Source organism: Oncorhynchus nerka, linkage group LG7, assembly GCF_034236695.1.
Source record: "Oncorhynchus nerka isolate Pitt River linkage group LG7, Oner_Uvic_2.0, whole genome shotgun sequence".
Lineage (NCBI taxonomy): Eukaryota > Metazoa > Chordata > Actinopteri > Salmoniformes > Salmonidae > Oncorhynchus > Oncorhynchus nerka.
Window position 1 is genome coordinate 23023068 of NC_088402.1, and position 24672 is coordinate 23047739.

At 45.7% G+C, this 24672-nt stretch overlaps 1 protein-coding gene across 3 annotated transcripts in view; it reads left to right on the top strand.

Moving 5' to 3' along the window:
• Positions 1–24672, top strand: part of LOC115131278 (ribosome biogenesis protein bop1-like) — a 124962-nt gene that overhangs the window by 31519 nt on the left and 68771 nt on the right. For 2 of the 3 annotated variants that reach the window (XM_065020333.1, XM_065020331.1), the window contains exon 3: positions 733–894. In XM_065020333.1, the coding sequence (XP_064876405.1) occupies positions 733–894 (162 nt within the window). The remainder of the gene's footprint in view (positions 1–732; positions 895–24672) is intronic. The other variant, XM_065020332.1, reaches the window with a different exon arrangement.

Here is a 24672-nt window from a genome sequence, read left to right on the forward strand (position 1 = left end):
AGGCATCAGGGAGGAAGCGTTTCACTTAGAGCTGCATGCCAAAAGATACCGGGACACACAGGAGGCATAAATCATAGCAGGTTACTCACCTGCCCGTCTCTGCCTCTAGGGGGATGAGACTGCAGCCTCAAAGAACTTCTCTTCCTCCATCCATCCCTGCCTCCCTTGTTTCCCTCTATCCCCTGGTTCCCGTAAAGAGAACTTTTGACGGCTCTGCCTTTGTGACTGATGGCTCACAGTAAAGCACGTCCAATGGTGGGTCCTTGCAGCCCCTTTATCCTCACCCTCCTTCCACTCACACAGGATGTGCCGTTCTGGTGCCTGCTCCTCTGTGGGGGGGTGTGTGTGTGTGTGTGTGTGTGTGTGTGTGTGTGTGTGTGTGTTATGCAGAGGAAGCTGTGTACTGAATGCAATAAATAAATGGGAATCCTAAAAGAAACTGTCACTGTGCCATATAGGACATAAAACGATCAATCGTCCCTTCAAGCCGGCGACAAGTTTTATTTCCTAAACAGCTTTTATTTTACTTATAGGTCAAAGTTGATTGGCTGTGCACATATCAGTTTTATAACCCCTTAGATAATTAGAAAGATATTATTTTAACATCCGCAAGGTTCTTTACCTTTTTTTGCCGACCATTAAAAATGTACCAGAACTTGAACACATGCAGATCAACATGTTGTGAACAGTGTTCTCTAATATAAATTCCTTGGTGTCTTGTTTTCATATTAGCAGCAAGGCAAAAAAACTGCATCAAAGGAGAAGAGGAAGATGAAGAAAGGCAAGGGAGGCGCCATTGATGGCAGAGGAGAGAAGGGACTGACCAGCACCTTCCAGGGATTGGCCACCGCCCAGCCGGGGGACGAGTATGAACACGACACCTCCGATGAAGAGGTAAGGTTTAATGACAGTCGACTCGATACCCAATCATAGAAATGCTGCTGAGACAAACCTAAATTTGTTTTCTTCCAGTGGGCATTCTTTTTATTTGACTAATCATTTGACTAGCACTTCTTTTAGATTTATTTGGATGCTTAACAAATTGGGGATTCAGCATGGAAATAAGATTTGCACTCATCGGGCATGATGTGGTGTTCCTTACCGACCCAGTCCAGAGTTGGTTGGGAGGTTGGCGTAATGTGCTTTATCAGAACCCTCATATGTATTAATTAATTGTTTGTATGAAATGTGAACAGCGACATATCCACCAGTCAGAATATACACACATTTTCTATTAGACTATTCATGGGTTGCATGTTACGTCACAATATTGTTTTGAACCGATGCCCAACTGAACGTTCTACTAAATGCATCCTCATTGGGGGCTGATGAATTGGTCTAAAGTTTATTACTGTGGCTTCTAAAGAAGGCAAATAATTTTGATGTTTTCAGATTGACTTTAGATGAAGTATAACGTTAGCTAGCTAAAATTGAGGGGAGACTTCCAGATTTTAGCCGGCTAATGTTAGCATTGCTAACTATTTTTGACAAACTTCTCTTGCCATTGCCATTTATCTAAGGTACATTTCACAATGTGATGATGATGATGATGGAGAAGTTGTTTCCTACTAAATATGTTCCAACTTTATTAATGACATCGTATTCCCAAGCCCCTATAGTGCAATTTAGATGAGTCAATCGCCCCCGTTCTACTTTTGAGCATCGATATGGCTGCGGCGCGTTGATAACAATGGCAAAGACGCGACCAGAAATAAGCAGCTCTCTGTTTGAGGCTCTAACAGAATGCAAAATAACTAGGGGTAAATGTATTGAATGAATGGGTTTAGCAGATTGTAGTGAAACATGCACACTAACCACCATACATTGTTGTAGCTACAGTACAAGGGTACACTCCTGCTATAGTGTTTCCCTATTGCACTGCTGTTCTGTTCCCTGCAGTCTGGTGAACATGTTCTCCAGTCTGTAGACAGTCAGAGACACTAAACAGATTGGCTTTCACTCGCTCCTCATAAATGGGTTGAAATAGCAGACAGACACGGTGCTTTTATGGTGTTGCTGTTCAAGTCCGCTCAGAAGCAGCGAATGATGTAGTCGTGTGCTTCATGCCACCGTAACTGAGCAGGAGATCTGCAGGATGGAGAGGTTGTTTTTGGGGGGGTTATTGGCATGTTGGACTATTAAAGCATTATTTTTGTACTCTGCTATTTAATTTACAGGGTCCATTGAGATGTGTTGAACCCTGCTGCCCTGTGGTTTAGATATTTTGCCAGGCCATACAACCTAGAAACCATCAGCCATCCAAATCTGATTTTGGCAATTGTCTCTGGGATGAGAAATATGTTGTAGCTAGTGAAGGGCCGTATTGTTCTTGGGAAGGGATTTGCTTTTAAAAGAGAGGGCGGTGGGTTAAATGCCCTGTGAAATAACATAGTACACAACTGGAATCATAACTGCTTACTTTATTTAGTTTATAAAGAGACTGAAGCAGAACTTTGAAGAGCTAAGGGAGTTTAAGAGACCAGTGGCATATTTAAACGGAAGAGTTTTAGATTCAAGTCACTTCCTCCATAGTGTTGGGAATCCATGTGTGAGAGCAGGAACCCACCGGTGTCTGTGGTGGTTCTATGACTCGGGTCAGAGAGAGGTAGCACTAGATATTATCACGGTACTTAGGTGCCGATACGATATGTTCCAAACATATTTCTCACCATACGTCTGCTGCAGAGGGACGAGAAAGACTCATGTGAAAACGAGTTGAAATAAAAGTGCTGAAAACTAACTAGCTCACGATTTAAACAGAAGATTGAGAACAAGCTACAAAGGGAAAATACTGGAGTTTTGGTGCAGGTACAACCGACTAATATTACTAAAGTAATATTGTGATATATCTGCAAAAATAATCCTGATATGTAACTGTATCGATTTTATAAACTCAGCAAAAAAAGAAACGTCCTCTCTCAACTGCGTTTATTTCCAGCAAATGTAACATGTGTAAATATTTGTATGAACATAAAATTCAACAACTGAGACAAGTACTACAGACGTGACAAACGGCAATGGAATAATGTGTCCCTGAACAAAGGTGGGGATGTCTCCCCTGTAACGCACAGCGTTGAGATTGCCTGCAATGACAACAAGCTCAGTCCGATGATGCTGTGACACACCGCCCCAGACCATGATGGACCCTCCACCTCCAAATTGATCCCGCTCCAGAGTACAGGCCTCGGTGTAATGTTCATTCCTTTGACGATAAACGTGAATCAAACCATCACCCCTGGTGAGACAAAACCGTGACTCGTCAGTGAAAAGCACTTTTTGCCAGTCCTGTCTGGTCCAGTGATGGTGGGTTTGTGCCCATAGGCGACGTTGTTGCCGGTGATGTCTGTTGAGGACCTGCCTTATAACAGGCTTACAAGCCCTCAGTCCAGCACTGATGGAGGGATTGCACTGATGGAGGGATTGTGCGTTCCTGGTGTATCTCGTGCAGTTCTTGTTGCCATCCTGTACCTGACACAAACAACAACAGAGTTACACACGGACTAAACAAACATACAGTCAGTAATACAATAGAGAAAGTCTATATACAGTGTGTGCAAATGAGGTAGGTTAAGTGGGGTGAGGCAATAAACAGGCCATAGTGGCAAAATTATTACAGTATGATGAATTAAACACTGGGGTGATGTGCAGAAGATGAGTGTGCAAGTAGCGGTACTGGGGTGCAAAGGAGAAAAAATAAATAACCAATATGGTGATGAGGAAGTTGGATGGGCTATTTATAGATTGGCTAAGTACAGGTGCAGTGATCTGTGAGCTGCTCTGACAGCTGGTGCTTAAAGCTAGTGAGGGAGATATGAGTCTCCAGCTTCAGTGATTTTTGCAGTTTCTTCCAGTCATTGGCAGCAGAGAACTGTAAGGAAAGGCGGCCGAAGGAGGAATTGGCTTTGACCAGTGAAATTTGGTTTATTTGCGTTTTAGGGTACCTAAGTATTGATTATAAACGTTGATTGACTTGTTTGGATGAGTTCATTGGTAACGTTTGGGATTCATTTTGTATGCATTTTGAAGGAGGGAAAACGAGTGGATTATTGACTGAAGCGCGCCAGCTAAACTGTTTTTATGGATATAAAGAAGGAGTTTATCAAACAAAAGGACCATTTGTAATGTAACTGGGTCCTTTTGGAGTGCCAACAGAAGAAGATCTTCAAAGTTCATGGTTTGCTTTCGCCGTAAAGCCTTTTTGAAATCTGACACGGCGGCTGGATTAACAACAAGTTAAGCTTTATTCTGATGTATTGCACTTGTGATTTCATGAAAGTTGAATATTTATAGTAATTTCATTTGAATTTGGTGCTCTGCAATTTCACCAGCTGTTGGCCAGGTGGGACGGTAGCATCCCACTGATCCGCAAGAAGTTAACACCCCGGCCATCCTACAATCTAAGCTTGATGCTCTAAATCTCACACAAATTATCAATGAACCCACCAGGTACAACCCCAAATCCGTAAACAAGGGCACCCTCATAGATATCATCCTAACCAACCTGCCCTCCAAATACACCTCTGTCATCTTTAACCAGAATCTCAGAGATCACTGCCTCATTGCCTGCGTCCGTAATGGGTCTGCAGATAAAATGACCACCCTTCATTACTGTCAAAAGCTCCCTAAAACTCTTCAGTGAGCAGGCCGATCTAATCAACATGGCCCGGGTATCCTGGAAGGATATTGACCTCATTTCGTCAGTAGAGGACGCCTGGTTGTTCTTTAAAAGTTCTTAAGTTCTTAAATAAGCATGCGCCAATCAAACAGTTTTGAACCAGGAACAGATACAGCCCTTGGTTCACTCCAGACCTGACTGCCCATGACCAGCACAAAAACATCCTGTGGCGTACTGCATTAGCATCGAATAGCCCCAGAGATATGCAACTTTTCAGGGAAGTTAGGAAAGCAGAGGCTAGCTTTTTCAAACAGAAATTTGCATCCTGTAGCACTATCTCTAAAATGTTCTGGGACACTGTAAAGTCCATGAAGAATTAGAGCACCTCCTCCCAGGTGCCCAATGCACTGAGGCTAAGAAACAATGTCACCACCGATCAATACACACTCCCAGGAATCGCAGTTCCACAATAAATGCTTGTTTTGTTCGATAATGTCCATAATTTATGTCCATTTATGTCCAATAGCTTCGTTTGGTAAACAAATCCAAATGCGCGATCTGGTCCATTCGGACAAAATGTTCAAAGTTATATTATAGGTCGAAGAAACTTGTCAAACTAAGTATAGAATCAATCTTTAGGATGTCTTTATCATAAAAGTTCAATAATGTTCCAACCGGAGAATTCCTAAGTCTGTAGAGAAGCCATGGAACGACAGCTACCTCTCAAGTAAAAGCGTGTTACTGAGAACGAGACTGTAGGCAGACCACTGACTCAAAGAGCTCCTCATTCAAGTTTCTAAAGATGGTTGACATCTAGTGGAAGCCCTAGGAAGTGCAACTTTATCTATATCCCATTGTGTATTCAATAGGGGTGAGTTCAAAAACTACAAAGCTCAGATTTTCCACTTCCTGTTTTGATTTTTTCTCAGGTTTTTGCCTGCCATATGAGTTTTGTTATACTCACAGAAGTCATTCAAACAGTTTTAGAAACTTCAGAGGGTTTTCTATCCAATACTAATAATAATATGCATATATTAGCATCTGGGACTGAGTAGGAAGCAGTTCACTCTGGGCACGCTATTCATCCAAAAGTGAAAATGCTGCCCCCTATCCCAAAGAAGTTAACATGCATGAATCCAAGACTGTTACGGTTACAGAAGTCAACAAATGAGAGGGCCTGGGGAATGGGAGTGGAGCTAGGCACTGCAGGGCCTGGATTAACCTCCACATCACCAGAGGAGGAGTAGGATAAGGGTACGGCTAAAGGCTAAAAGAACTGGTCGTCTAGTACGTTCAGAACAGAGAGTAAAAGGAACAGATTTCTGGGCGCGGTAGAATAGATTCAAGGCATAATGTACAGATAAAGTTATGGTAGGATGTGAATACAGTGGGGGTAAACCTGTGCATAGAGTGACGATGAAAGAGATAGTCTCTCAGTATATAATTTAAACCTTGTGATGTCACTGAATGTGTTGGAGGTGGAATTAAAGTGTTCACTAAGGCGTATTGAGCAGGGCTAGAGGCTCTACAGTGAAATAAGGCAATAATTACTAAACAAAGCTGCAATGGACAAGGCATATTGACATTAGGGAGAGGCATGCGTAGCCGAGTAATCATGGGAGTCCAGTGAGTGGCTTCAGGCAGCTGGCGGGCCGGGGCTAGCAAGCTAGCAGAAGGGCCTTTGAGGGACGTCACGACGGAAGAAAGTTTGTTGTGGCCCCCTCGTGCTGTTACGTCAGCAGACTGATAAGCAGGGCTCCGTGTGGCAAACCAGGCCAATTGGCAAAATAGGTATAATGGCCAAAGAATTTATCAGATGGGCCTCTTAAGCGAACAGTCGATGTGCTCTAGACAGCTAGCATATGGGCATTCAGGGGACGTTGCGACGGAGGAGCCAGTTGAGAGATTCCCTCGGGCGAATCACGTCGGTAGTACAGTCGTGATGGGTTGGTGGGGGTCCAGGCCGGTCGGCAAAATAGGTATTGAATCCCAAGGAGTGGCTGATGGACCTCTACGGCTAGCCGGGAGATTGGCCTAGCAGATGTCCCTAGCAAGGCTAGCTCCAGGATAATTGGTTCTTGCTTCGGGACAGAGACTCTAGCCAGGAGTGGCCACTCTGATAGCTAGCTGTGATGATCCAGGTAGGGGAAAAAAAGAGAAAAGGTTCAGAGTGTCCTAGTGTTTAGTGTCCTAAGTTTTCATAACAGTGACCTTCATTGCCTACCATCTGTAAGCTGTTAGTGTCTTAACGACCGTTCCACAGGTGCATGTTCATTAATTGTTAATGGTTCATTGAACAGGCATGGGAAACGTTGTTTAAACCCTTTACAATGAAGATCTGTGAAGCTATTTGGATTTTTATGAATTATCTTTGATAGACAGGGCCCTGAAAAAGGGACGTTTCTTTTTTTACCGAGTTTATATATATTTTTCCATCATTACAGCAATAGTTCTCAACATATTTTTGAACTGTGGCACACCTTGATTGGATAAAAAAAAACTCTGCTGCACACCAGAAATGTCCCTATTTTATTTATTTTGTGTTAATGACCTCCATCTCATCTGAGGCATACCACAAATCATCTGTGACAAACATTATTTAAGTAGATTCATTAGGGTTTATTTTGAACTATCTTTTATAGTTCCTTACTCATTATGATTTTTGTGTTCCCCTTTTAAGACAGTCATGTGAATCTGTGCTAGACAGAAAAAATGTTGCTCTGGTGAAATAGGTTTTTACTTTTGAACTATTTGGGCTATAGACGATGAAAAGGGTATTTTATGTTTGAACTGTTTGGGCTATAGACGGTGAAAAAGGTATTTTATGTTTGAACTATTTGGGCTATAGACGATGAAAAAGGTATTTTATGTTTGAACTATTTGGGCTATAGACGGTGAAAAAGGTATTTTATGTTTGAACTATTTGGGCTATAGACGGTGGAAAAGGTATTTTATGTTTGAACTATTTGGGCTATAGACGATGAAAAAGGTATTTTATGTTTGAACTATTTGGGCTATAGACGATGAAAAAGGTATTTTATGTTTGAACTATTTGGGCTATAGACGATGAAAAAGGTATTTTATGTTTGAACTATTTGGGCTATAGACGGTGAAAAAGGTATTTTATGTTTGAACTATTTGGGCTAAAGACGATGAAAAAGGTATTTTATGTTTGAACTATTTGGGCTATAGACGGTGAAAAAGGTATTTTATGTTTGAACTATTTGGGCTATAGATGGTGAAAAGGGTATTTTATGTTTGAACTATTTGGGCTATAGATGGTGAAAAGGGTATTTTATGTTTGAACTATTTGGGCTATAGACGATGAAAAAGGTATTTTATGTTTGAACTATTTGGGCTATAGATGGTGAAAAGGGTATTTTATGTTTGAACTATTTGGGCTATAGATGGTGAAAAGGGTATTTTATGTTTGAACTATTTGGGCTATAGACAAGCAGTTTTCCGCATTCTAAAGGTGCAACCACAGACGCAGAGACATGCTCCATTTGTTTCTAATAAGGCAGAGGCTGTGGCAGAGCTAAGCCTAACAAGACTTGCCTGTGCTAATGGTTCTCACAGCAAGGTAAAATTGAACAATTGATTTAGCTTGATGTCCCAACTCCAATGATGCAAATCCAACGACAGCCTGAGCGCATTCGACTTGAAACAACGATACATGTTGCGTGGGCCTCAGGAGATGGCAGAGAGAGCACGCCCCCATCCAAATCGCCGGGCCGCAGTGGAGAGGGGCAAAAATATTCAACTTCTTTGACGTGTATGTCACTGACAACCTGAAATGTTCCATCCAGGAGGCTGAAGAAATTCGGCTTGGCCACTAAGACCCTCGCAAACTACAGATGCACCATTCAGAGTATCCTGCTGTATCACCGCCTGGGATGGCAATTGCACCATCCACAACCACAGGGCCCTCCAGGACATCGACAGCACCCGGTGTCACAGGAAGGCCAAGAAGATCATCAAGGACCTCAGCCACCCGAGCCACAGCCTGTTCACCCCGCTGTCATCCAGAAGGCAGAGACTGTACAGGTGCATCAAAGATGGGACCGAAAGACTGAGAAACAGCTTCTATCTCCAGGCCTTCAGACTGTTAATAGTCACCACTAGCCCGGCTCCGCCCAGTACCCTGCCCTGACCTTAGTCACTGTTACCACCCGGTACTCTACCCTGCACCTTAGAGACTTCTGCCCTATGTACATAGTCATTGAACACTGGCCACTAATAATGTTTACTTACTTCATAAGTGTATATATACTGTATTCTAGTCAAGGCTCACATTATAACTACTGTTATATGCACAATTTCTGTTAATATACAGTCTATACACACCATCATATACATATACACTGAGTGTAAAAAACATTATGAACATCTTCCTAATATTGAGTTGCACCCCTTCTTGCCCTCTGTCTCAATTCATTGAGCATTAACTCTACCACAGTGATGCTGGCCCATGTTGACTCCAATGCTTCCCACAGTTGTGTCAAGTTGGCAGGATGTCCTTTGAGTGCTGGAACATTCTTGATACACACATGAAACTGATGAGCATGAAAACCCCAACAGCGTTGAAGTTCTTGACACAAACCAGTGCGCCTGGCTCCTACTACTAACACCCTGTTCAAAGTCACTTACATTTTAAATGTTGTCTTGCCCATTCACCCTCTGAATGACACAATCCATGTCTCAAGGCTTAAAAATCATTATTTAATTATTTAACCCGTCTCCTTCCCTTCATCTACACTGATTGAAGTGGATTTAACAAGTGACATCAATAAGCGATCATAGATTCACCTGGTCAGTCTGTCATGGAAAGAGCAGGTGTTCTAATGTTTTGTACGCTCTGTGTATGTTCATGTTCTGTTCCCGTTCATAATTCCTTTTTATATTTAAAAAAAAACATTTAGGTTTGTTTGTTTTGTATTGTTAGGTATTGCTGCAGTGTTGGTGCAAGAACCATAGGCATTTCAACATAGGCTATTATCAGAGCGGCACTGGTGCTTCAAGTTCAAATTCCATTGGAATTCCACAGGTCACATTTAAACATGAGTGGATCCAAAGACGTATCATGATTAGGAACATTTCCTCTGCACCACTGTGAGTTCCTCAAGGCACTCTGGTTGAAAACCATTGCACTGAAGAATAGGATAGGTAAAAGAGGAAAGGGAGGTGTGGATGTAGGGAGGAGGGTGAAACGAGGGATGTCTAGTAGAGAGACTGATGGGTAGAGGGATGGTTTGAACGGGAGAGGAAGGTAAGAGGTGTTCCAGAGAGCATCTCACACCGAGGGAGAGGTAGAAACCCATCCCACCCTCTTCCAAGGGGCTTCTTCCTGATCCTCACCTACTCAGTCGAACAGTGTCAGAACACACCTCTATGGAGAGATGGAGTTAGTATTTTCTCTCTTTGTCCTCTTATTTCATTGCAACAGATGTTGTGTTTATTTTTTTTCAAGTATTAACTTTCCCCTTATTTAAGGATTTACTGTCTTTAACCCTTGTTAGATTTGAGGGTTTTACGGACCGTCCGATGAGAGAACCAAGGACGTGGAAAATCTCATCAGTGGTTCCTTGTCATTGCGATCCTTCCCACAGCAGCGTCCTATGACTAGCTTGCCCTAGCCTATCTAACCCTTGAGCCTTTGTCTGGTCTGCGCTAGCCTGTGTGGTCACGGTGTTGCTGCTGTCCCGCATGAGTGGAACCACGGTGGTCCTGGCCCATTTGGCCTGTGTTAAATTAGCCCCCTGCCTGGGGACAGCAGATAGGGTTCCCTCTCAGGCCTCCCAAAGCCTCCTCGCCGTCCCTTCGCAGGCAGCCCTCCGACGGAGCACAAGTTGTCTACAAATAAAACGGCAGACGGCCAAAAATCTCACTCGTTTATTTATTTTTCAACCCCCTCTCCTCTTCTTACCTTCCTCCTTTGTAATAAAGGGCTATTTCCTGTTTTGCGGAGTGAAGGGGGAATATGTGAGACTGCAGCAGGGCCTGTCCGAGGCCTCCTCGCCGGCAGGAAGGGGCTTTTCCCCCCGCAATGGCTTTTCCATGTGCTCTGTGAGATGAATGAAGACACATTGTGGAATAGAGGGAGGGTAGAGAGCGAGAACCCTGGCTCCCAACTGCGCCTGCTGCTTCCTGCCTCTGCGCAGCTACTGCTCAACGGGACCTGTGCGCAGAATTCAATTCAGTAGCACACTAGACTAGGAAGTCGTACTGATGTGAGAAAGACCTTTTAAACAGGTTAACATTCACAAGGCCGCAGGGCCAGACTAATTACCAGGATACTTACTCGGAGCATGCGCTGACCAGCTAGAAAGTGTCTTCACTGACATTTTCAAACTCTCCCTGACCCAGTCTGTAATACCTACATATTTCATACAGACCACCCTAGTCACTGTCCCCAAGAACGCAAAGGTAACCTGTCTAAATGACTATCGCCCTGTAACACTCACATCTGTAGCCATGAAATGCTTTGAAAGGCTGATCATGGCTCACATCAACTCCATCCCAGACACCCTGGACCCACTCCAATTCGTATACCGCCCCAACAGATCCACAGATGACGCAATCTCTATTGCACTCCACACTGCCCTCTCCCACCTGGCTAAGAAGAACACCTACATGAGAATGCTGTTCATTGACTGTAGCTCAGTGTTCAACACCATAGTGCCCTCAAAGCTCATCATTATGCGAAGAACTCTAGATTTGAACACATTCCTCTGCAACTGGATCCTGGACTTCCTGATGGGCCACCCCCAGGTGGTGAGGTTAGGCAACAACCCATCTGCCACACTGACCCTCAACAAGGGGGTCCCTCAGGGGTGCGTGCTCCTCTACTACCTGTTCACTCACGACTGCGTGGCCGTGCACAACTCAACACCATCATTTTGTTTGCTGACAACACAACGGTGGTTGGCCTGATCACTGACGATGATGAGACAACCTATAGGGAGGTCCGTGAACTGGCAGTGTGGTGCCAAGAAAATAACCTCTCCCTCAACGTCAGCAAAACAAAGGAGCGAATCGTGGACTACAGGAAACGGAGGGACGAGCACGTCCCCATCCACATCAACGTGGCTGTAGTGGAGTGGGTCGAGAGCTTCAAGTTCCCCAATCCATATCACGAAGGAATTACAATGTGTTTGGAAAGTATTCAGCCCCCTTGACTTTTTCCACATTTTATGTTACAGCCTTATCCCCCCCCCCCCCCCCCCCCCCCATTTCAATCGCTGCAACTCCCCGGTAGCCTAGTGGTTAGAGCATTGGGTGGTTAGAGCAAATCCCCAACCTGACAAGGTAAAAATATGTCGTTCTGCCCCTGAGAAAGGCAGTTAACCCACTTCCCCGGTCCCCAAAGACGTAGATGTCGATTATGGCAGCCCCCCGCACCGCTCTGATTCAGAGGGTTTGGGTTAAATGCGGAAGACTCATTTCAGTTGAATGCTTCAAGTTGTACTACTGACTAGGTATCCCCCTTTCCCAACCGGCTCGGGAGGCAGAGGTTGAGTCATGCGTCCTCTGAAACATGTCCAGCCATGACACCAACCCACTTAACCCGGAAGCCAGCCACACCAATGTGTTGGAGGAAACACCGTTCAACTGACGACCGAGGTCAACCTGCAGGCGCCCGGCCTGCCAGAAGGAGTTGCTAGAGTGCAATGAGCGAAGTACAACCCCCCCCCTAACCCGGACGACCCTGGGCCAAATGTGCTCCACCCTATGGGACTCCCGATCACAGCCGGTTGTGATACAGCACGGGATCGTTCCCGGGTCTGTAGTGACATCTCTAGCACTGCGATTCCTTAGACTGCTGCGCCACTCGGGAGGCCCAGCCTTATTCTAAAATCGATTAAATTAAATAATTTCCTCATCAATCTACGCACAATACCCTATAATGACAAAGCAAATGTATTAAAAATAAAAAACATATTTACATAAGTATTCAGATTCCTTGCTTTGAGACTCGAAATTGAGCTCAGGTGCATCCTGTTTCCATTGATCATTCGTGATGTTTCTATAACTGAGTTGTCGTTCACCTGGGGTAAATTCAATTCATTGGACATGATTTGGAAAGACACACACCTGTCTCTATATTGTCCCACAGTTGACAGTGCATGTCAGAAAAAACCGAGCCACGAGGTCAAAGGAATTGTCCGTAGATCTCCGAGTCATTGTCAAGGCACAGATCTGGGGAAGGATACCAAAAAATGTCTGCAGCATTGAAGGTCCCCAGGAACACCGTGCCCTCCATCATTCTTAAATGTAAGTTTGGAACCAACAACACTTCCTAGAGCTGGCCGCCCGGCCAAACTGAGCAATCGAGGGAGAATGGCCTTGGTCAGGGAGGTAACCAAGAACCCGACGATCACGCTGACAGAGCTCCAGAGTTCCTTTGTGGAGATGGGAGAACCTTTCAGAAGGAAAACCATCTCAGCAGCATCCCACTAATCAGGCCCAGGACATCACTAGGGCCGAGCTCCCTGCCATCCAGGACCTCTATACCAGGCGGTATCAGAAGAAGGCCCTAAAAGATTTCAGACTCCAGCCACCCAAGTCAGAGTGTTGTCTCTGCTACCACATGGCAAGCGGTAGCGTTGCACCAAGTCTGCAACCATCAGGACGCTGAACAGCTTCTACCCCTAAGCCATAGGACTGCTAAATAGTTAGTCCGGTTAGCTATTGGTTAGCTATTTAACTATCTGAGTTGACCCTCTTTGCACTAACTCTTTTGACTCATCACATATGCTGCTGCTGTTTATCTATCTTGTTGCCTCGTCACTTTATCCCTACCTACAGTTGAAGTCAGAAGTTTACATACACCTTAGCCAACTGTATTTAAACTCAGTTTTTCACAATTCCAGATATTTAATCCTCGTAAAAATTCCCTGTCTTACGTCTGTTTGGATCAACACTTTATTTTAAGAATGCGAAATGTCAGAATAATATTATTTTTTTCATCGCATTCCCATTTGGGTCAGAAGTTTACATGCACTCAATTATTATTTGGTAGCATTGCCTTTTATATTGTTTAACTTGGGTTATCCTTAATCATTGTATTTAGTCCTTGTGTTTTACTTTTTAAAATCTTTTCTCTAGTTTTCTCTCTGCATTGTTGGGAAGTAAGTAAGTATTTCACTCTAAGTTTACACCTGTTTACAAACCATGTGACAAATAAAATTAGATTTGATTTAGGGTGTGTGTTTGTGTGTGCTAGGGATCAAGATTTTGGAGGGGAAATGCTCAATTGGGAGATTGGCAATCAGAACAGTGTTGTCAAGGCTGCCAAAGCTCTTAACAGGCTGGGAGAGTGAGCATGTGTGCCCCCAGTCTTGTGGCTGTGCTCACAGCATAGCCTCCCGGTTGGCTGTTCTTGTGAGGCTCGTCCCAGGAGGAGAAGCTGGAATGCTTTTGTAGGACGATGCGCTCACCCATTATTTTTTACGGGCCACAGACAACCCTAATATGTCTGGGTGCTGCTCCAGCAGAGACTTGGACAGCTCTCTTGAAGCAGGCATACATGATATAGCCCCCCACCCCTGAACTCCTCTTCCCAGATCCTGTCTACATAGTCTGGGTACCCCTGCCAAGCCCCTACGACGCAAACACAACTTTAGGTCCTGATCCAGCGTGGTGGGGCCTCTCTTGTGGTGCTAGTAGTAGACCGATGAAATCACTATGTTTTTTGTGTCTCTGAGTAAAGCTGTATTTTTTTTGAGACTACAGCACAAGGGTAGATTACATCAGAAAGTTAAGTTAGGAGTCAGTGAAAAGTGTCAACCCTACAGTAAAACATCCTTGTTCATTTGTTGTCTGCTGTAGGCACATGAAACTTGGTAGGCTTACGCGTTTGGTGCACTCAGCACTTTGACATGGCGTAATATCCATTTTAGTGTGTGCATTACTGACCAAAAGTTTTGTTGGACTTCGTTGACTTGATGGAGATTTTGTCTTTATAAGTCTAACTGTACGGGTCATGTTGAGGACCATATCTGGCAATCACATTGAGCAGTTCAGTGGTTGGCGAACTCCAGAGCAGATAGCAATGACCCATTGAAGTGAGGGGTGGGCTCAGGACAGGGGAGAGGGAGATGCATACTTGGCAGCCATTTTAAACTCTCCACCTGACAACCTTGGATGACCCTGGGATGCTGTGCTGCTTGACTTACCAGCAGGTCCAGAGGAACAGAACACAGTTCAGCCCGTCTTTTGAGTGCACCCTTGGGTGTAGAACCAACATACATGCCAAGACGAGAGTTTCCAGAGTGAATTCATATCAACACGCACACCACACCACCACATTGCCTCTCTTGAGCTGTGCTGGGAATCTAATAAAACACACTACTCCATCATCATCATTGATGAAAATGACTTCCTCACTCGCACACACCATTTCCTCTCCATTTTCGGTCAAATCAAGCCTTTTTTTCACGACCTCAAGATCCCAGTTCCTTCAATAGCTTGCCTATATCTAACATCTAGGATATGTTAGGGTTACGTTCCTCTGACTTCCCCGGCATGTGCTGTGAGACGGCCTGCCTTTTTTTTCCTCCAACCATCCTAAATCCCTCCTGTTATTCCAGCCTAATCAATGACGGACGTTTCAGACGTGGACTGGCTTTAATTGTGTGATCCTATCTGCTTCATGAAGGCTGTTCCTCTGTCAGAACTCTGTTGCTCGGGAGCAAGCACCCTATAGGAGGTGGCTTATTTTCATTTCATTACCAACTATAACAAACAGGCTCTCGACGATGTGACCTGTTGGGTGTCCTGTCTTAACCATGTGCTAAGAGACCAGACTCATATCCCCCCTCCTCCTCATCTTCCTCCCAACTCATTCTTCCTCATCCCACCTCCTCATCATCCTCCTCCTACCTCCTTCCTCCTGCTCTTGGAAATCTGATGAAACCAGATTTTGAAAAGTGGGGTTGAAATGGAGCCACTCATGTCTGGAAGTTGTTTTTTCCCCGTAAAATGTTGGTAATCCCAAAGTTTAATTTTGTGATTGGGATGTTTCCAGGTGGTGGTTTCTAATGCCTTCCAGATGGTCTCCATGCCGACTCCAGTCGAAGTCGCGATGGCAGGAAAAACATTCTTTAAAGCTGGGATTTTCACAGTTGGGCAGGACTGGGATTGGCGGCTCTCTGACTGAATGAGGGAGACCAGACCACAGTGTCCTCCTCTGTTTCTATTAGCACCTCTGACAGCAGACACAGAGAGAGAGAGGATGGTTCTATTACCAATGTTGAATCCTGGCCCAGCTAGAAAGGACAGGACACTGTGTGATCTGGACCCAGTGTCCCTTTTGGCTGAGGAGGTCAAACTTTCCTTTGTCTCCCTCTCTCTGTCACTCTTGTCTGTCTCCATCTCTCCTCCCTCTGTCTTTATCAGTCCCTTGCTGTTTTCTTTCCTCCCTCCCCTGTCTTCAGTGTTCAGCCACGATGCACTGATTGAGCCAGAGTCTCGTCGGGAACAGCGTGTTACCCGAAGCAGTCAAAAGTAATGTTTTCAGGTTCCTCCTGAGTGTAGTAGCTTTGGTAAAATGTAACAAAAACCTGCCTGTGTGGATTAGGGAAAAGAGAGCTGGATATCAACTCTGATTTCAGGAGAGGCCCAGAGGCATGTTTAGCTATCGGTGCGTTTGCTGGCTGTTCCCTAGCTAAACTGAGGGCATGGGCAATGGCCTCCAGCCTCCCAGGTCCCCCTTCTCTGTTATTGAGTTTAAAGCAATCACCAAGGGAGTTCCATTGTTTCCTCTGGTCATGTAGCTGCGTTCCAGCCATGAAATCGAATCAATTAAGGGAACGTGGACCAGGGGGTCTATTTCCACACAACCCTAAACCAGAAAGCAACCTTAGGAGTAAGCCTGAACTCACCCCCTCTCCCAGTGCATGGAAGGTCTATATCGAATTTATTTTCACTCACTGGCCAGTTTATTAGGTACACCACCCCGTTCATAAAGAGGGGTTGCTCCTACAGACTGCGAGTCATGTGGCCGTGGCTTGCTATATAAAGCAGGCAAACAGGCATCGAGGCTTTCGGTTATTGTTCGATTGAATGTTAGAATGGGCAAAACATGTGACTTTGAGTGTGGTATGATCGTCAGTGCCAGGCACACAGGTTTACCAAGAATGGTGCAACAAACAAAAACACATCCAGTCCGCGGCAGTCCTTTGGGCCAGAACGGCTCGTTGATGAGAGAGGTTAACAGAGAATGGTGTGAACTAACAGGTGGGCTACAAACCATCAAATAACGGTGCAGTACAACAGTGGTGTGCAGAATGGCATGTCGGAATGCTCAACTCGTCTATCAAGGATGGGCTACTGCAGCAGGCGACCACACCGGGTTCCACGCCAATCAGCTAAAAACAAGAAGAAGCGGCTCCAGTGGGCAGGGGATCACCAATACTGGACAATTGAGTGGAAAAACTGGCTGGTCTGATGAATCCCTGCTAGTGGCAGTGGTGTACCATCGTCCATTCTGCAACAACTGTGTGGTGTCATAGCGTCAGCATGGACCAACATCCTTGTGGAATGTTAGACTCATAGAATCCATTCCCCAAAGAATTCAGGCTGTTCTGGAGGCCAAGGAGAGTCCGATCCAGTACTGGATGGGTGTACCTAATAAATTGTGTGTGGGTGTGCGCAAGTGTATACAGTGCATTCGGTAAGGATTCAGACCCCTTGACTTGTTCACATTTTGTTACATTACAGCCTTTTTCTAAAATGTATTAAATTGTTTTTTCCCCCCCCATCAATCTACACACAATGACAAAGCAAAAACGGAAATGTTTACAAATTTATAAAAATAGACATATCACATTTACATAAGAATTCAGACCCTTTACCCAGTACTTTGTTGAAGCACCTTTGACAGCGATTACAGCTTCGAGTCTGACACTACAAGCTTTGCACACCTGTTTTAGGACATTTACTCCTGAGGTGCTGACTTGCTGCATCCTTGACAACTGCTGTGATTATTATTTGACCATGCTGGTCATTTATTAACATTTGAACATCTTGGCCATGTTCTGTTATAATCTCCACCCGGCACAGCCAGAAGAGGACTGGCCACCCCTCATAGCCTGGTTTCTCTCTAGGTTTCTTCCTAGGTTTTGGCCTTTCTAAGGAGTTTTTCCTAGCCACCATGCTTCTACACCTGCATTGCATGCTGTTTGGGGTTTTAGGCTGGGTTTCTGTACAACACTTTGAGATATCATCTGATGTAAGAATGGCTATATAAATACATTTGATTTGATTTTGATTTGATTTGATTTTAGGAGAGTCTCCCATTCTTCTCCACAGATCCTCTCAAGCTCAGGTTGGATGGAGAGTGTCGCTGCACAGATATTTTCAGGTCTCTCCAGAGATGTTAGATCGGGTTCAAGTCTGGGATCTGGCTCGGCCAAGGACATTCAGAGACTTGTCCCGAAACCACTTGTGTTGTGTTGGCTGTGTGCTTAGGGTCATTGTCCTGTTGAAAGGTGAACCTTCACCCCATTCTGGGGAGCTGAACGCTCTGGAGCAGGTTTTCATTAAGGATCTCTGTACTTTCCTCTGTTCATTTTTCTCTCGATCCTGACTAGTCTCCCAGTCCCTGCCGCTGAAAAAAATCCCCACAGCATGATGCTGCCACAACCATGCTTCACCGTAGGGATGGTGCTAGGTTTCCTCTAGACGTGAAGCTTGGCATTCAGGCCAAAGAATTCAATCTTGGTTTCATCAGACCATAGAATCTTGTTTCTCATGGTCTGAGAGTCTTTAGGTGCCTTTGGGCAAACTCAAAGCAGGCTTTCATGTGCCTTTCACTGAGGAGTGCCTTCTGTCTGGCTACTCTACCATAAAGGCCTGATTGGTGGGATGCTGCAGAGATGGTTGTCCTTCGGTAAGATTCTCCCATCTCCACAGAGGAACTCGAGCTCTATCAGCGTGACCATCAGGTTTTTGGTCACCTCTCTGACCAGGGCCATTCTCCCTCGATTGCCGGGCGGCCAGCTCAAAAATTATTTCTGAAGGCATTGTATATGTGTTTATTGATGAGGATTAAAAAAATGTATACATACAAAAATATAAAGGCAACAATTTGCTAAGATTACAATGAGTTACAGTTTATACAAGGAAATCAGTCAATCGAAATGCATTCATTTGGCCCTAATCTATTGATTTCACATGACTGAGAATACAGATCGGCATCTGTTGGTCACAGTTACTTAAAAAACGAAGAGGCGTTGATCAGAACCAGTCAGTATCTGGTGTGACCACTATTTGCCTCATGCAGCGCAACACATCTCCTTCATACATGTCGATCCAGAGCATCTCAGTCATGCTCAATGAGAAAGGGGTATATTTAGTCAGTTGTCCAACTGAATGTATTCAACTTAAATGTGTCTTCCGCATTTAACCCAACCCCAATGGGTGACATGTCTGAGTATGCAGGCCATCAAAGAATTGGGTCATTTTTAGCTGCCAGGAATTCAGCACAGGTCTGAAGGTGAGTGTTTGCCCACTGAAGCCTATTACGACGCTGAACTGCAGTCAGGTCAAGACCCTGGTGAGGACTAAGAGCACACAGATGAGCTTCCCTGAGATGGTTTCTGACAGTTTGTGCAGAAATTTGTTTGTTGTGCAAACGCACAGTTTCATCAGCTGTCTGGGTGGCTGGTCTCAGACGATCCCGCAGGGGAAGAAGCCTGTGAAGGTCCTGGGCTGGTGTGGTTCCAAGTGGTCCGCGGTTTTGAGTTCGGTTGGACATACTGCCAACTTCTCTAAAACTATGTTGAAAGTGGCTTATGATAATTTAATGTTAATTTCTCGATCTGGCAACAGCTTTGGTGGACATTCCTGCATTCAGCATGCCAACTGCACGGTCCCTCAATTTAAGGCATCTGTGGCATTGTGTTGTGTGATACAACTGCACATTTTAGAGTGGCCTTTTATTGCCCCCAGCACAAGGTGCACCTGTGTAATGATCATGCTGTTTAATCAGCTTCTTGACATGTGTGTCTTTTCAGGAGACCAGCGCCAATAACTTTTTTTAAATGGGGATAGCAGAGATCCCATACATGTGAGACTGGAGAACATGTTTCATGTATGGAGAGGATGTTTCAACTCTGTGGTCTCGTCATGTTGTGGTTAAATAGGTGGCCCCATGCCCTGTACGGTCTTCCTCTAGTCTACAGTATTTAACTCTGTTTCTCTCCCCCACCCCTGTTCATTCAATTCATTTGACTCCAACCTCCCTTCCCAAGTATGAAGTATTTTTATATTTTTACAAGCAGTAAATCCATGTTACTTCAAGAGTTATGATCATACACCGCAAGCCAGGTACATCAGCATCAGTCGGAGAATGGGGCCTTGCTTTCGGCGGCTGGAATGAAATAACCATTGCCAGCCCTCAGCGGCCACTAAAACTTCCTTATGGAACTCAATGTAGCCATCAAGAATAGTGGAGATGGTGGAAGTGCCATTGGTTGGTTGCGCCTTAAACCAAAGACATCATCAACCCTACTTTTCCAATATATGCGTCTGATTTTAACTCAAAATGACTGCTTATTCGCTCACAATAGATGATTGTGTTTTTCCTCTCTTTATTAGAGGAACAACCAGACCTGACGTTTGAATAGGGTATAGGGTCTTTTGTTTCGCTTTTCCCCCTTAGCCATTTGGATGACATTAACGTTGAAGAGGGATGATTAATATATTTTGTGGTTCGATAGACATGGGCTTGGTTTTTATGAAATCTATCTGCCACTGCACTATAAAAAACAATGGTTTTGTTCTACAATCCATTCTTAAAGATTTATTCAATTAAATCTAATTGAACATGGGTGGTGTTCTGTTACCGGCATTAGATGTAAGCCGATTCATAAAGATTCCATAAGGAGCCATAAGGCCCCTCTCCCGCCCACTTATTCTGCCTCTCCCATATACTGTTGCCTTCCAGATGAATGTCATGATGCTCAACGTATTTCTCAAGATATGAAACCTACTGTTCCCAAGTAGTCATTTTTCATTCTAACAATTTTAGGATTTCTACCTGGGGAAAGAGACCTAGAGTAGGAGAGATTTCCACTTGTGACCACAATTTATTTTACACTAATATTGTCATCCTCTTTGTAGTCCTTCTTGGAAACAGTCCAGAGTCTAGACCTTCCCCCGGCCACCTGGTCTCATTTTACCCTCTCACAATAGTTCAGTTCCATACTGGCTGGGTATGTGTTAAGTCCATCCACGTATTCAGTGTGGTCATCTGTATGCAGCCCGGACCTCGGTGCTGACATGTATGACACGGACCCTGAAACACTGTCTTGATTGATGGAGTCACCGTAGCAGGTTACCTAGAAGATGCATTGTGTCTCCTCAAACAGTCTGATATTGATCAGTGTGCTGTGCTGCTCTGGGCCCCGGGCCAATAAAAGGGCCGTGAGAGGACTCAGAGGACCAGGTATACCATTTTGCATTGGCCCAGGATAAACTACTTACCAAACTGTTCCAATCCTAGGGACACAAAGGTTTGCATTCAGGCTCTGCAGCACTGCTGAAATCAATATGGTGATAATTTACTACCTATCTGTCAATTTTATGTGTAATCTTGGCCTGTCACTGTGCTGTCAGCAGGAAATCTCTTTTTAATAGTCTATTTAAGGAGAAGCAGGGTTGTGTTTTTCTAAGTCGGTGGGGGAATGTTGATCCAGAGCTGCTTGTCTGGGTGGGGGGTGATCTTAAGAAGTGGCTGGGCGAATCGCGTGCTGCTCCGACAGAGCAAACAGGACCCCCGGCCGCAGCATGCCGGACCCTTGCAGGTGCATGGAGGTGGGGGGTGTTTTTAAGAGAGGAGGGAAGACTGTTGCGGGGGGGGAGTGTGGGGCTGCCAAAGCAGCCACCTGTCGTTCCGTAGTTTTTAGGACTTCCTTCTCATCCGGTATTCAGCACGGCTCCCAGTTGGCCCAGTGTGTGTCCTGTTGCCAGAAGGCCTGATTGAAACCAACTGCCAACGGGGCTGCCATGTGTTTCGGTTGGAAGGAGGGGTTTGGAGATGGCGGTGGGATTGCAAGGCGAAACTCTGGGGAGGGAAGTAGGGGACAGGGGTGTTAGTGAGCAGGGGTGGTGGTGAGTGTTGACGGGGATGGGGGGCAACCAGAATGCTTGAAGCTCTCACATTCGGCACAGCTAAGAGATGAGATGTCTAGACTGTCTGATTTCTCCTTCACACCAGCCCGGGCCCGAGTTCCCCCACTCTCTTTCCCCTGTCAGAGCTTCAGCGTTTCAACGGAGACTGGGGTTATAAAAATCTTTTTACGGCTCTGGGTCTACTAGGAAGAAAATGAGGAAGAGAGGAGTGTGGCAGAAGATTTGTCCTCACCTAGACTCCCTTCTCTCTTTATCCTCTCTACCTCTTTCCTCAATCCATCTACTCTGGCAATGCCTGAAAATATGCGTTTTCCCATTAAAACCTATGAATCTTTCTGTGACTTGTAGAAGGTTTTTGTGGTGGCCGTGGGGAAAGAAAATTAACGGAATTGACATCACTGGTATGTTGGCGTTTACAGTTAGTTGCGAAATCTGCTGCGTTCTCTAAGGCACAAGCAAGGGATTTCCTCGCTCTCTTTACCCGATGGCTTTCTCTTTTGTCATAATACCTGTGGGCTGTAGTGGTGGGGAGGGGAAGGAAAGCTTCAGGGCATCATTTGATATTTAATTTTCAATAAATAAAGATTTTCTCTGAATGATGTACCGGATGCTTTTGCCCAGGTGGAAAACCCATTTTGGAAAAACCTGGACGTGCTCAGTCGGAATGCAAAGTTTCCACAGGCTGTACTCACTCCCAAGGTTAAACCGCATGTACGAGGATCCTTCAGAATATTTATTTATCAAGTTAGCGTGGCGTGTGGACCTCGCTGCACCGTGGCTCGACAGCTGTGGCGAGCTGACGTTACACTCCGCCTCACTGAATGAGGGCCTGACTTCGTCGCAACCTCTCAGAAATTGTGGATTTGCTATTTTGCGAAATAACAAACAATTTATTATTAGCCCTGGTTCCTACAGTACTACCATACAACATAAGACGTTAGAAATTTAAAAAGTGTGAAGAGGAAGTTCGTTGGGGAGGAACCCCTGGTTTCCGGGTCTCCAGATGCATTGTAAGCTCTGTCAGACGAGTTCCTCTTCTAAGGGTCTTCTGCGTCGCAACGATATGGTTTCTGCATCCCACAGCCACCATCCATCCCCCGGTGGTTAGCCCCAGTCTTGTGTAGGGTGATCTACCCTCCCCTGGCCCCCCTCACAGTAATCCTCTCATTGGGCTTGACTGGAGTGGAGCACTTCTACAGACCAGACATGAATCTCCATTGGCTGGCTGGCGTCTGCTCACCGCTAACCATTCCATATGCCTGAATGGGACCCATAGGGACTGAAGAGACAGACCGACCAACATCACCATTTCCAACACTATATAGGTAGTTTACCCTGATTCACTGTCCCCACAGCCATACTGAGATGGTACTTTCTGGTGTTAATCTGTACGGTGGGTTTCACATCACTTGTTGTGTGGTGGTCGAGACAGCAAAGCAAGACATTACCTCTGTACTCTCGACACAGAGGAACAGACAGTATTTTTACTTGGAATTGTAATAGGTAAAAACATGTTCGTTTAACCTTGAAATAGTCAAATTCTGCTGCCCATCCATTTGCATTCACGTCCCAGTGTTGATCTCACAATCTGGGTTGGAGTGAATTCCAGATTTCCCTATACTAAGGAACATTGGCATCCTCTTAATTCAAATTTCAGCATTTTACGCAAATCCCGTATTCTTCTTGAAAGAGAAGTTTTTCTATGACCAAGTCACTGATCTGACTAAGTAATTTGTTCCTTATCAACAGAACACTTGAGTTCATGGTTATAGTGTACAGTTTAAACATTACATGGCAAATATTTTAGTTTCCATTAGAAATAGAGGTTAGTGGGTTTGTCCACGTTGTCGTGAATGAAAGGAAAAAGAGCAGCTAGCCTCGCTCCCAGCGGTTGTGAACATTTCCACATTTGGTTTCCACCGCTGCCTGTGACAGGGCTGATGGGTGAGTGTGATAGCAAGGGCCAACCACGAGACCGGGCCGCAGCAGGAGGCAGCCCTGGTGGGGGGAAAGAGAGGACAGAGAAGGGGGTGGCCTGGAGGTCAGGGTCAGTAGTGGACACAGGAGTAGTGGACACACAAGTTCTCTCTGGCCGAGAGAGGAACAGTGTTTGGGTTAGCTAAAATGCAAATGTCTATTTGACAAGCTGTATCCCACCTAGACATGACCAGGGACAGGGGGAGGAATTCCAGAGGTGTGCAGGATTCCTTTTCCTACCAGACAGGTTGGGCGTGTTGGGGCTGCGGGAACAGTGTGGTGGCTGGGAAGAGAATGGTCTGGGCCGGGGGACAGCGTGGGGGCTGGGTGGAGAATGGTCTGGGCCGGGGGGACAGCGTGGGGGCTGGGTGGAGAATGGTCTGGGCCGGGGGACAGCGTGGGGGCTGGGTGGAGAATGGTCTGGGCCGGGGGACAGCGTGGGGGCTGGGTGGATAATGGTCTGGGCCGGGGGACAGCGTGGGGGCTGGGTGGATAATGGTCTGGGCCGGGGGTCAGCGTGGGGGCTGGGTGGAGAATGGTCTGGGCCGGGGGACAGCGTGGGGGCTGGGTGGATAATGGTCTGGGCCGGGGACAGCGTGGGGGCTGGGTGGAGAATGGTCTGGGCCGGGGGACAGCGTGGGGGCTGGGTGGAGAATGGTCTGGGCAGGGGGACAGCGTGGGGGCTGGGTGGAGAATGGTCTGGGCAGGGGGACAGCGTGGGGCTGGGGGTAGAATGGTCTGGGCTGAGTGACAGGCTGCGGCAGGCAGCCAGGAGCCCTGTACCTGCAGATCCAAACATCCCCAGCTGAGCCTCACAGCTGCTCCTTAAAAGGTCCCGACCGACGAGGGCCTGCCATACACCCAAACTCAGCCGCGACCAACGCTGCCCAAACTCATCCCTGGAACCCTCCCCCTCAGTGTGTTCGTAGTAAGCGACTGTC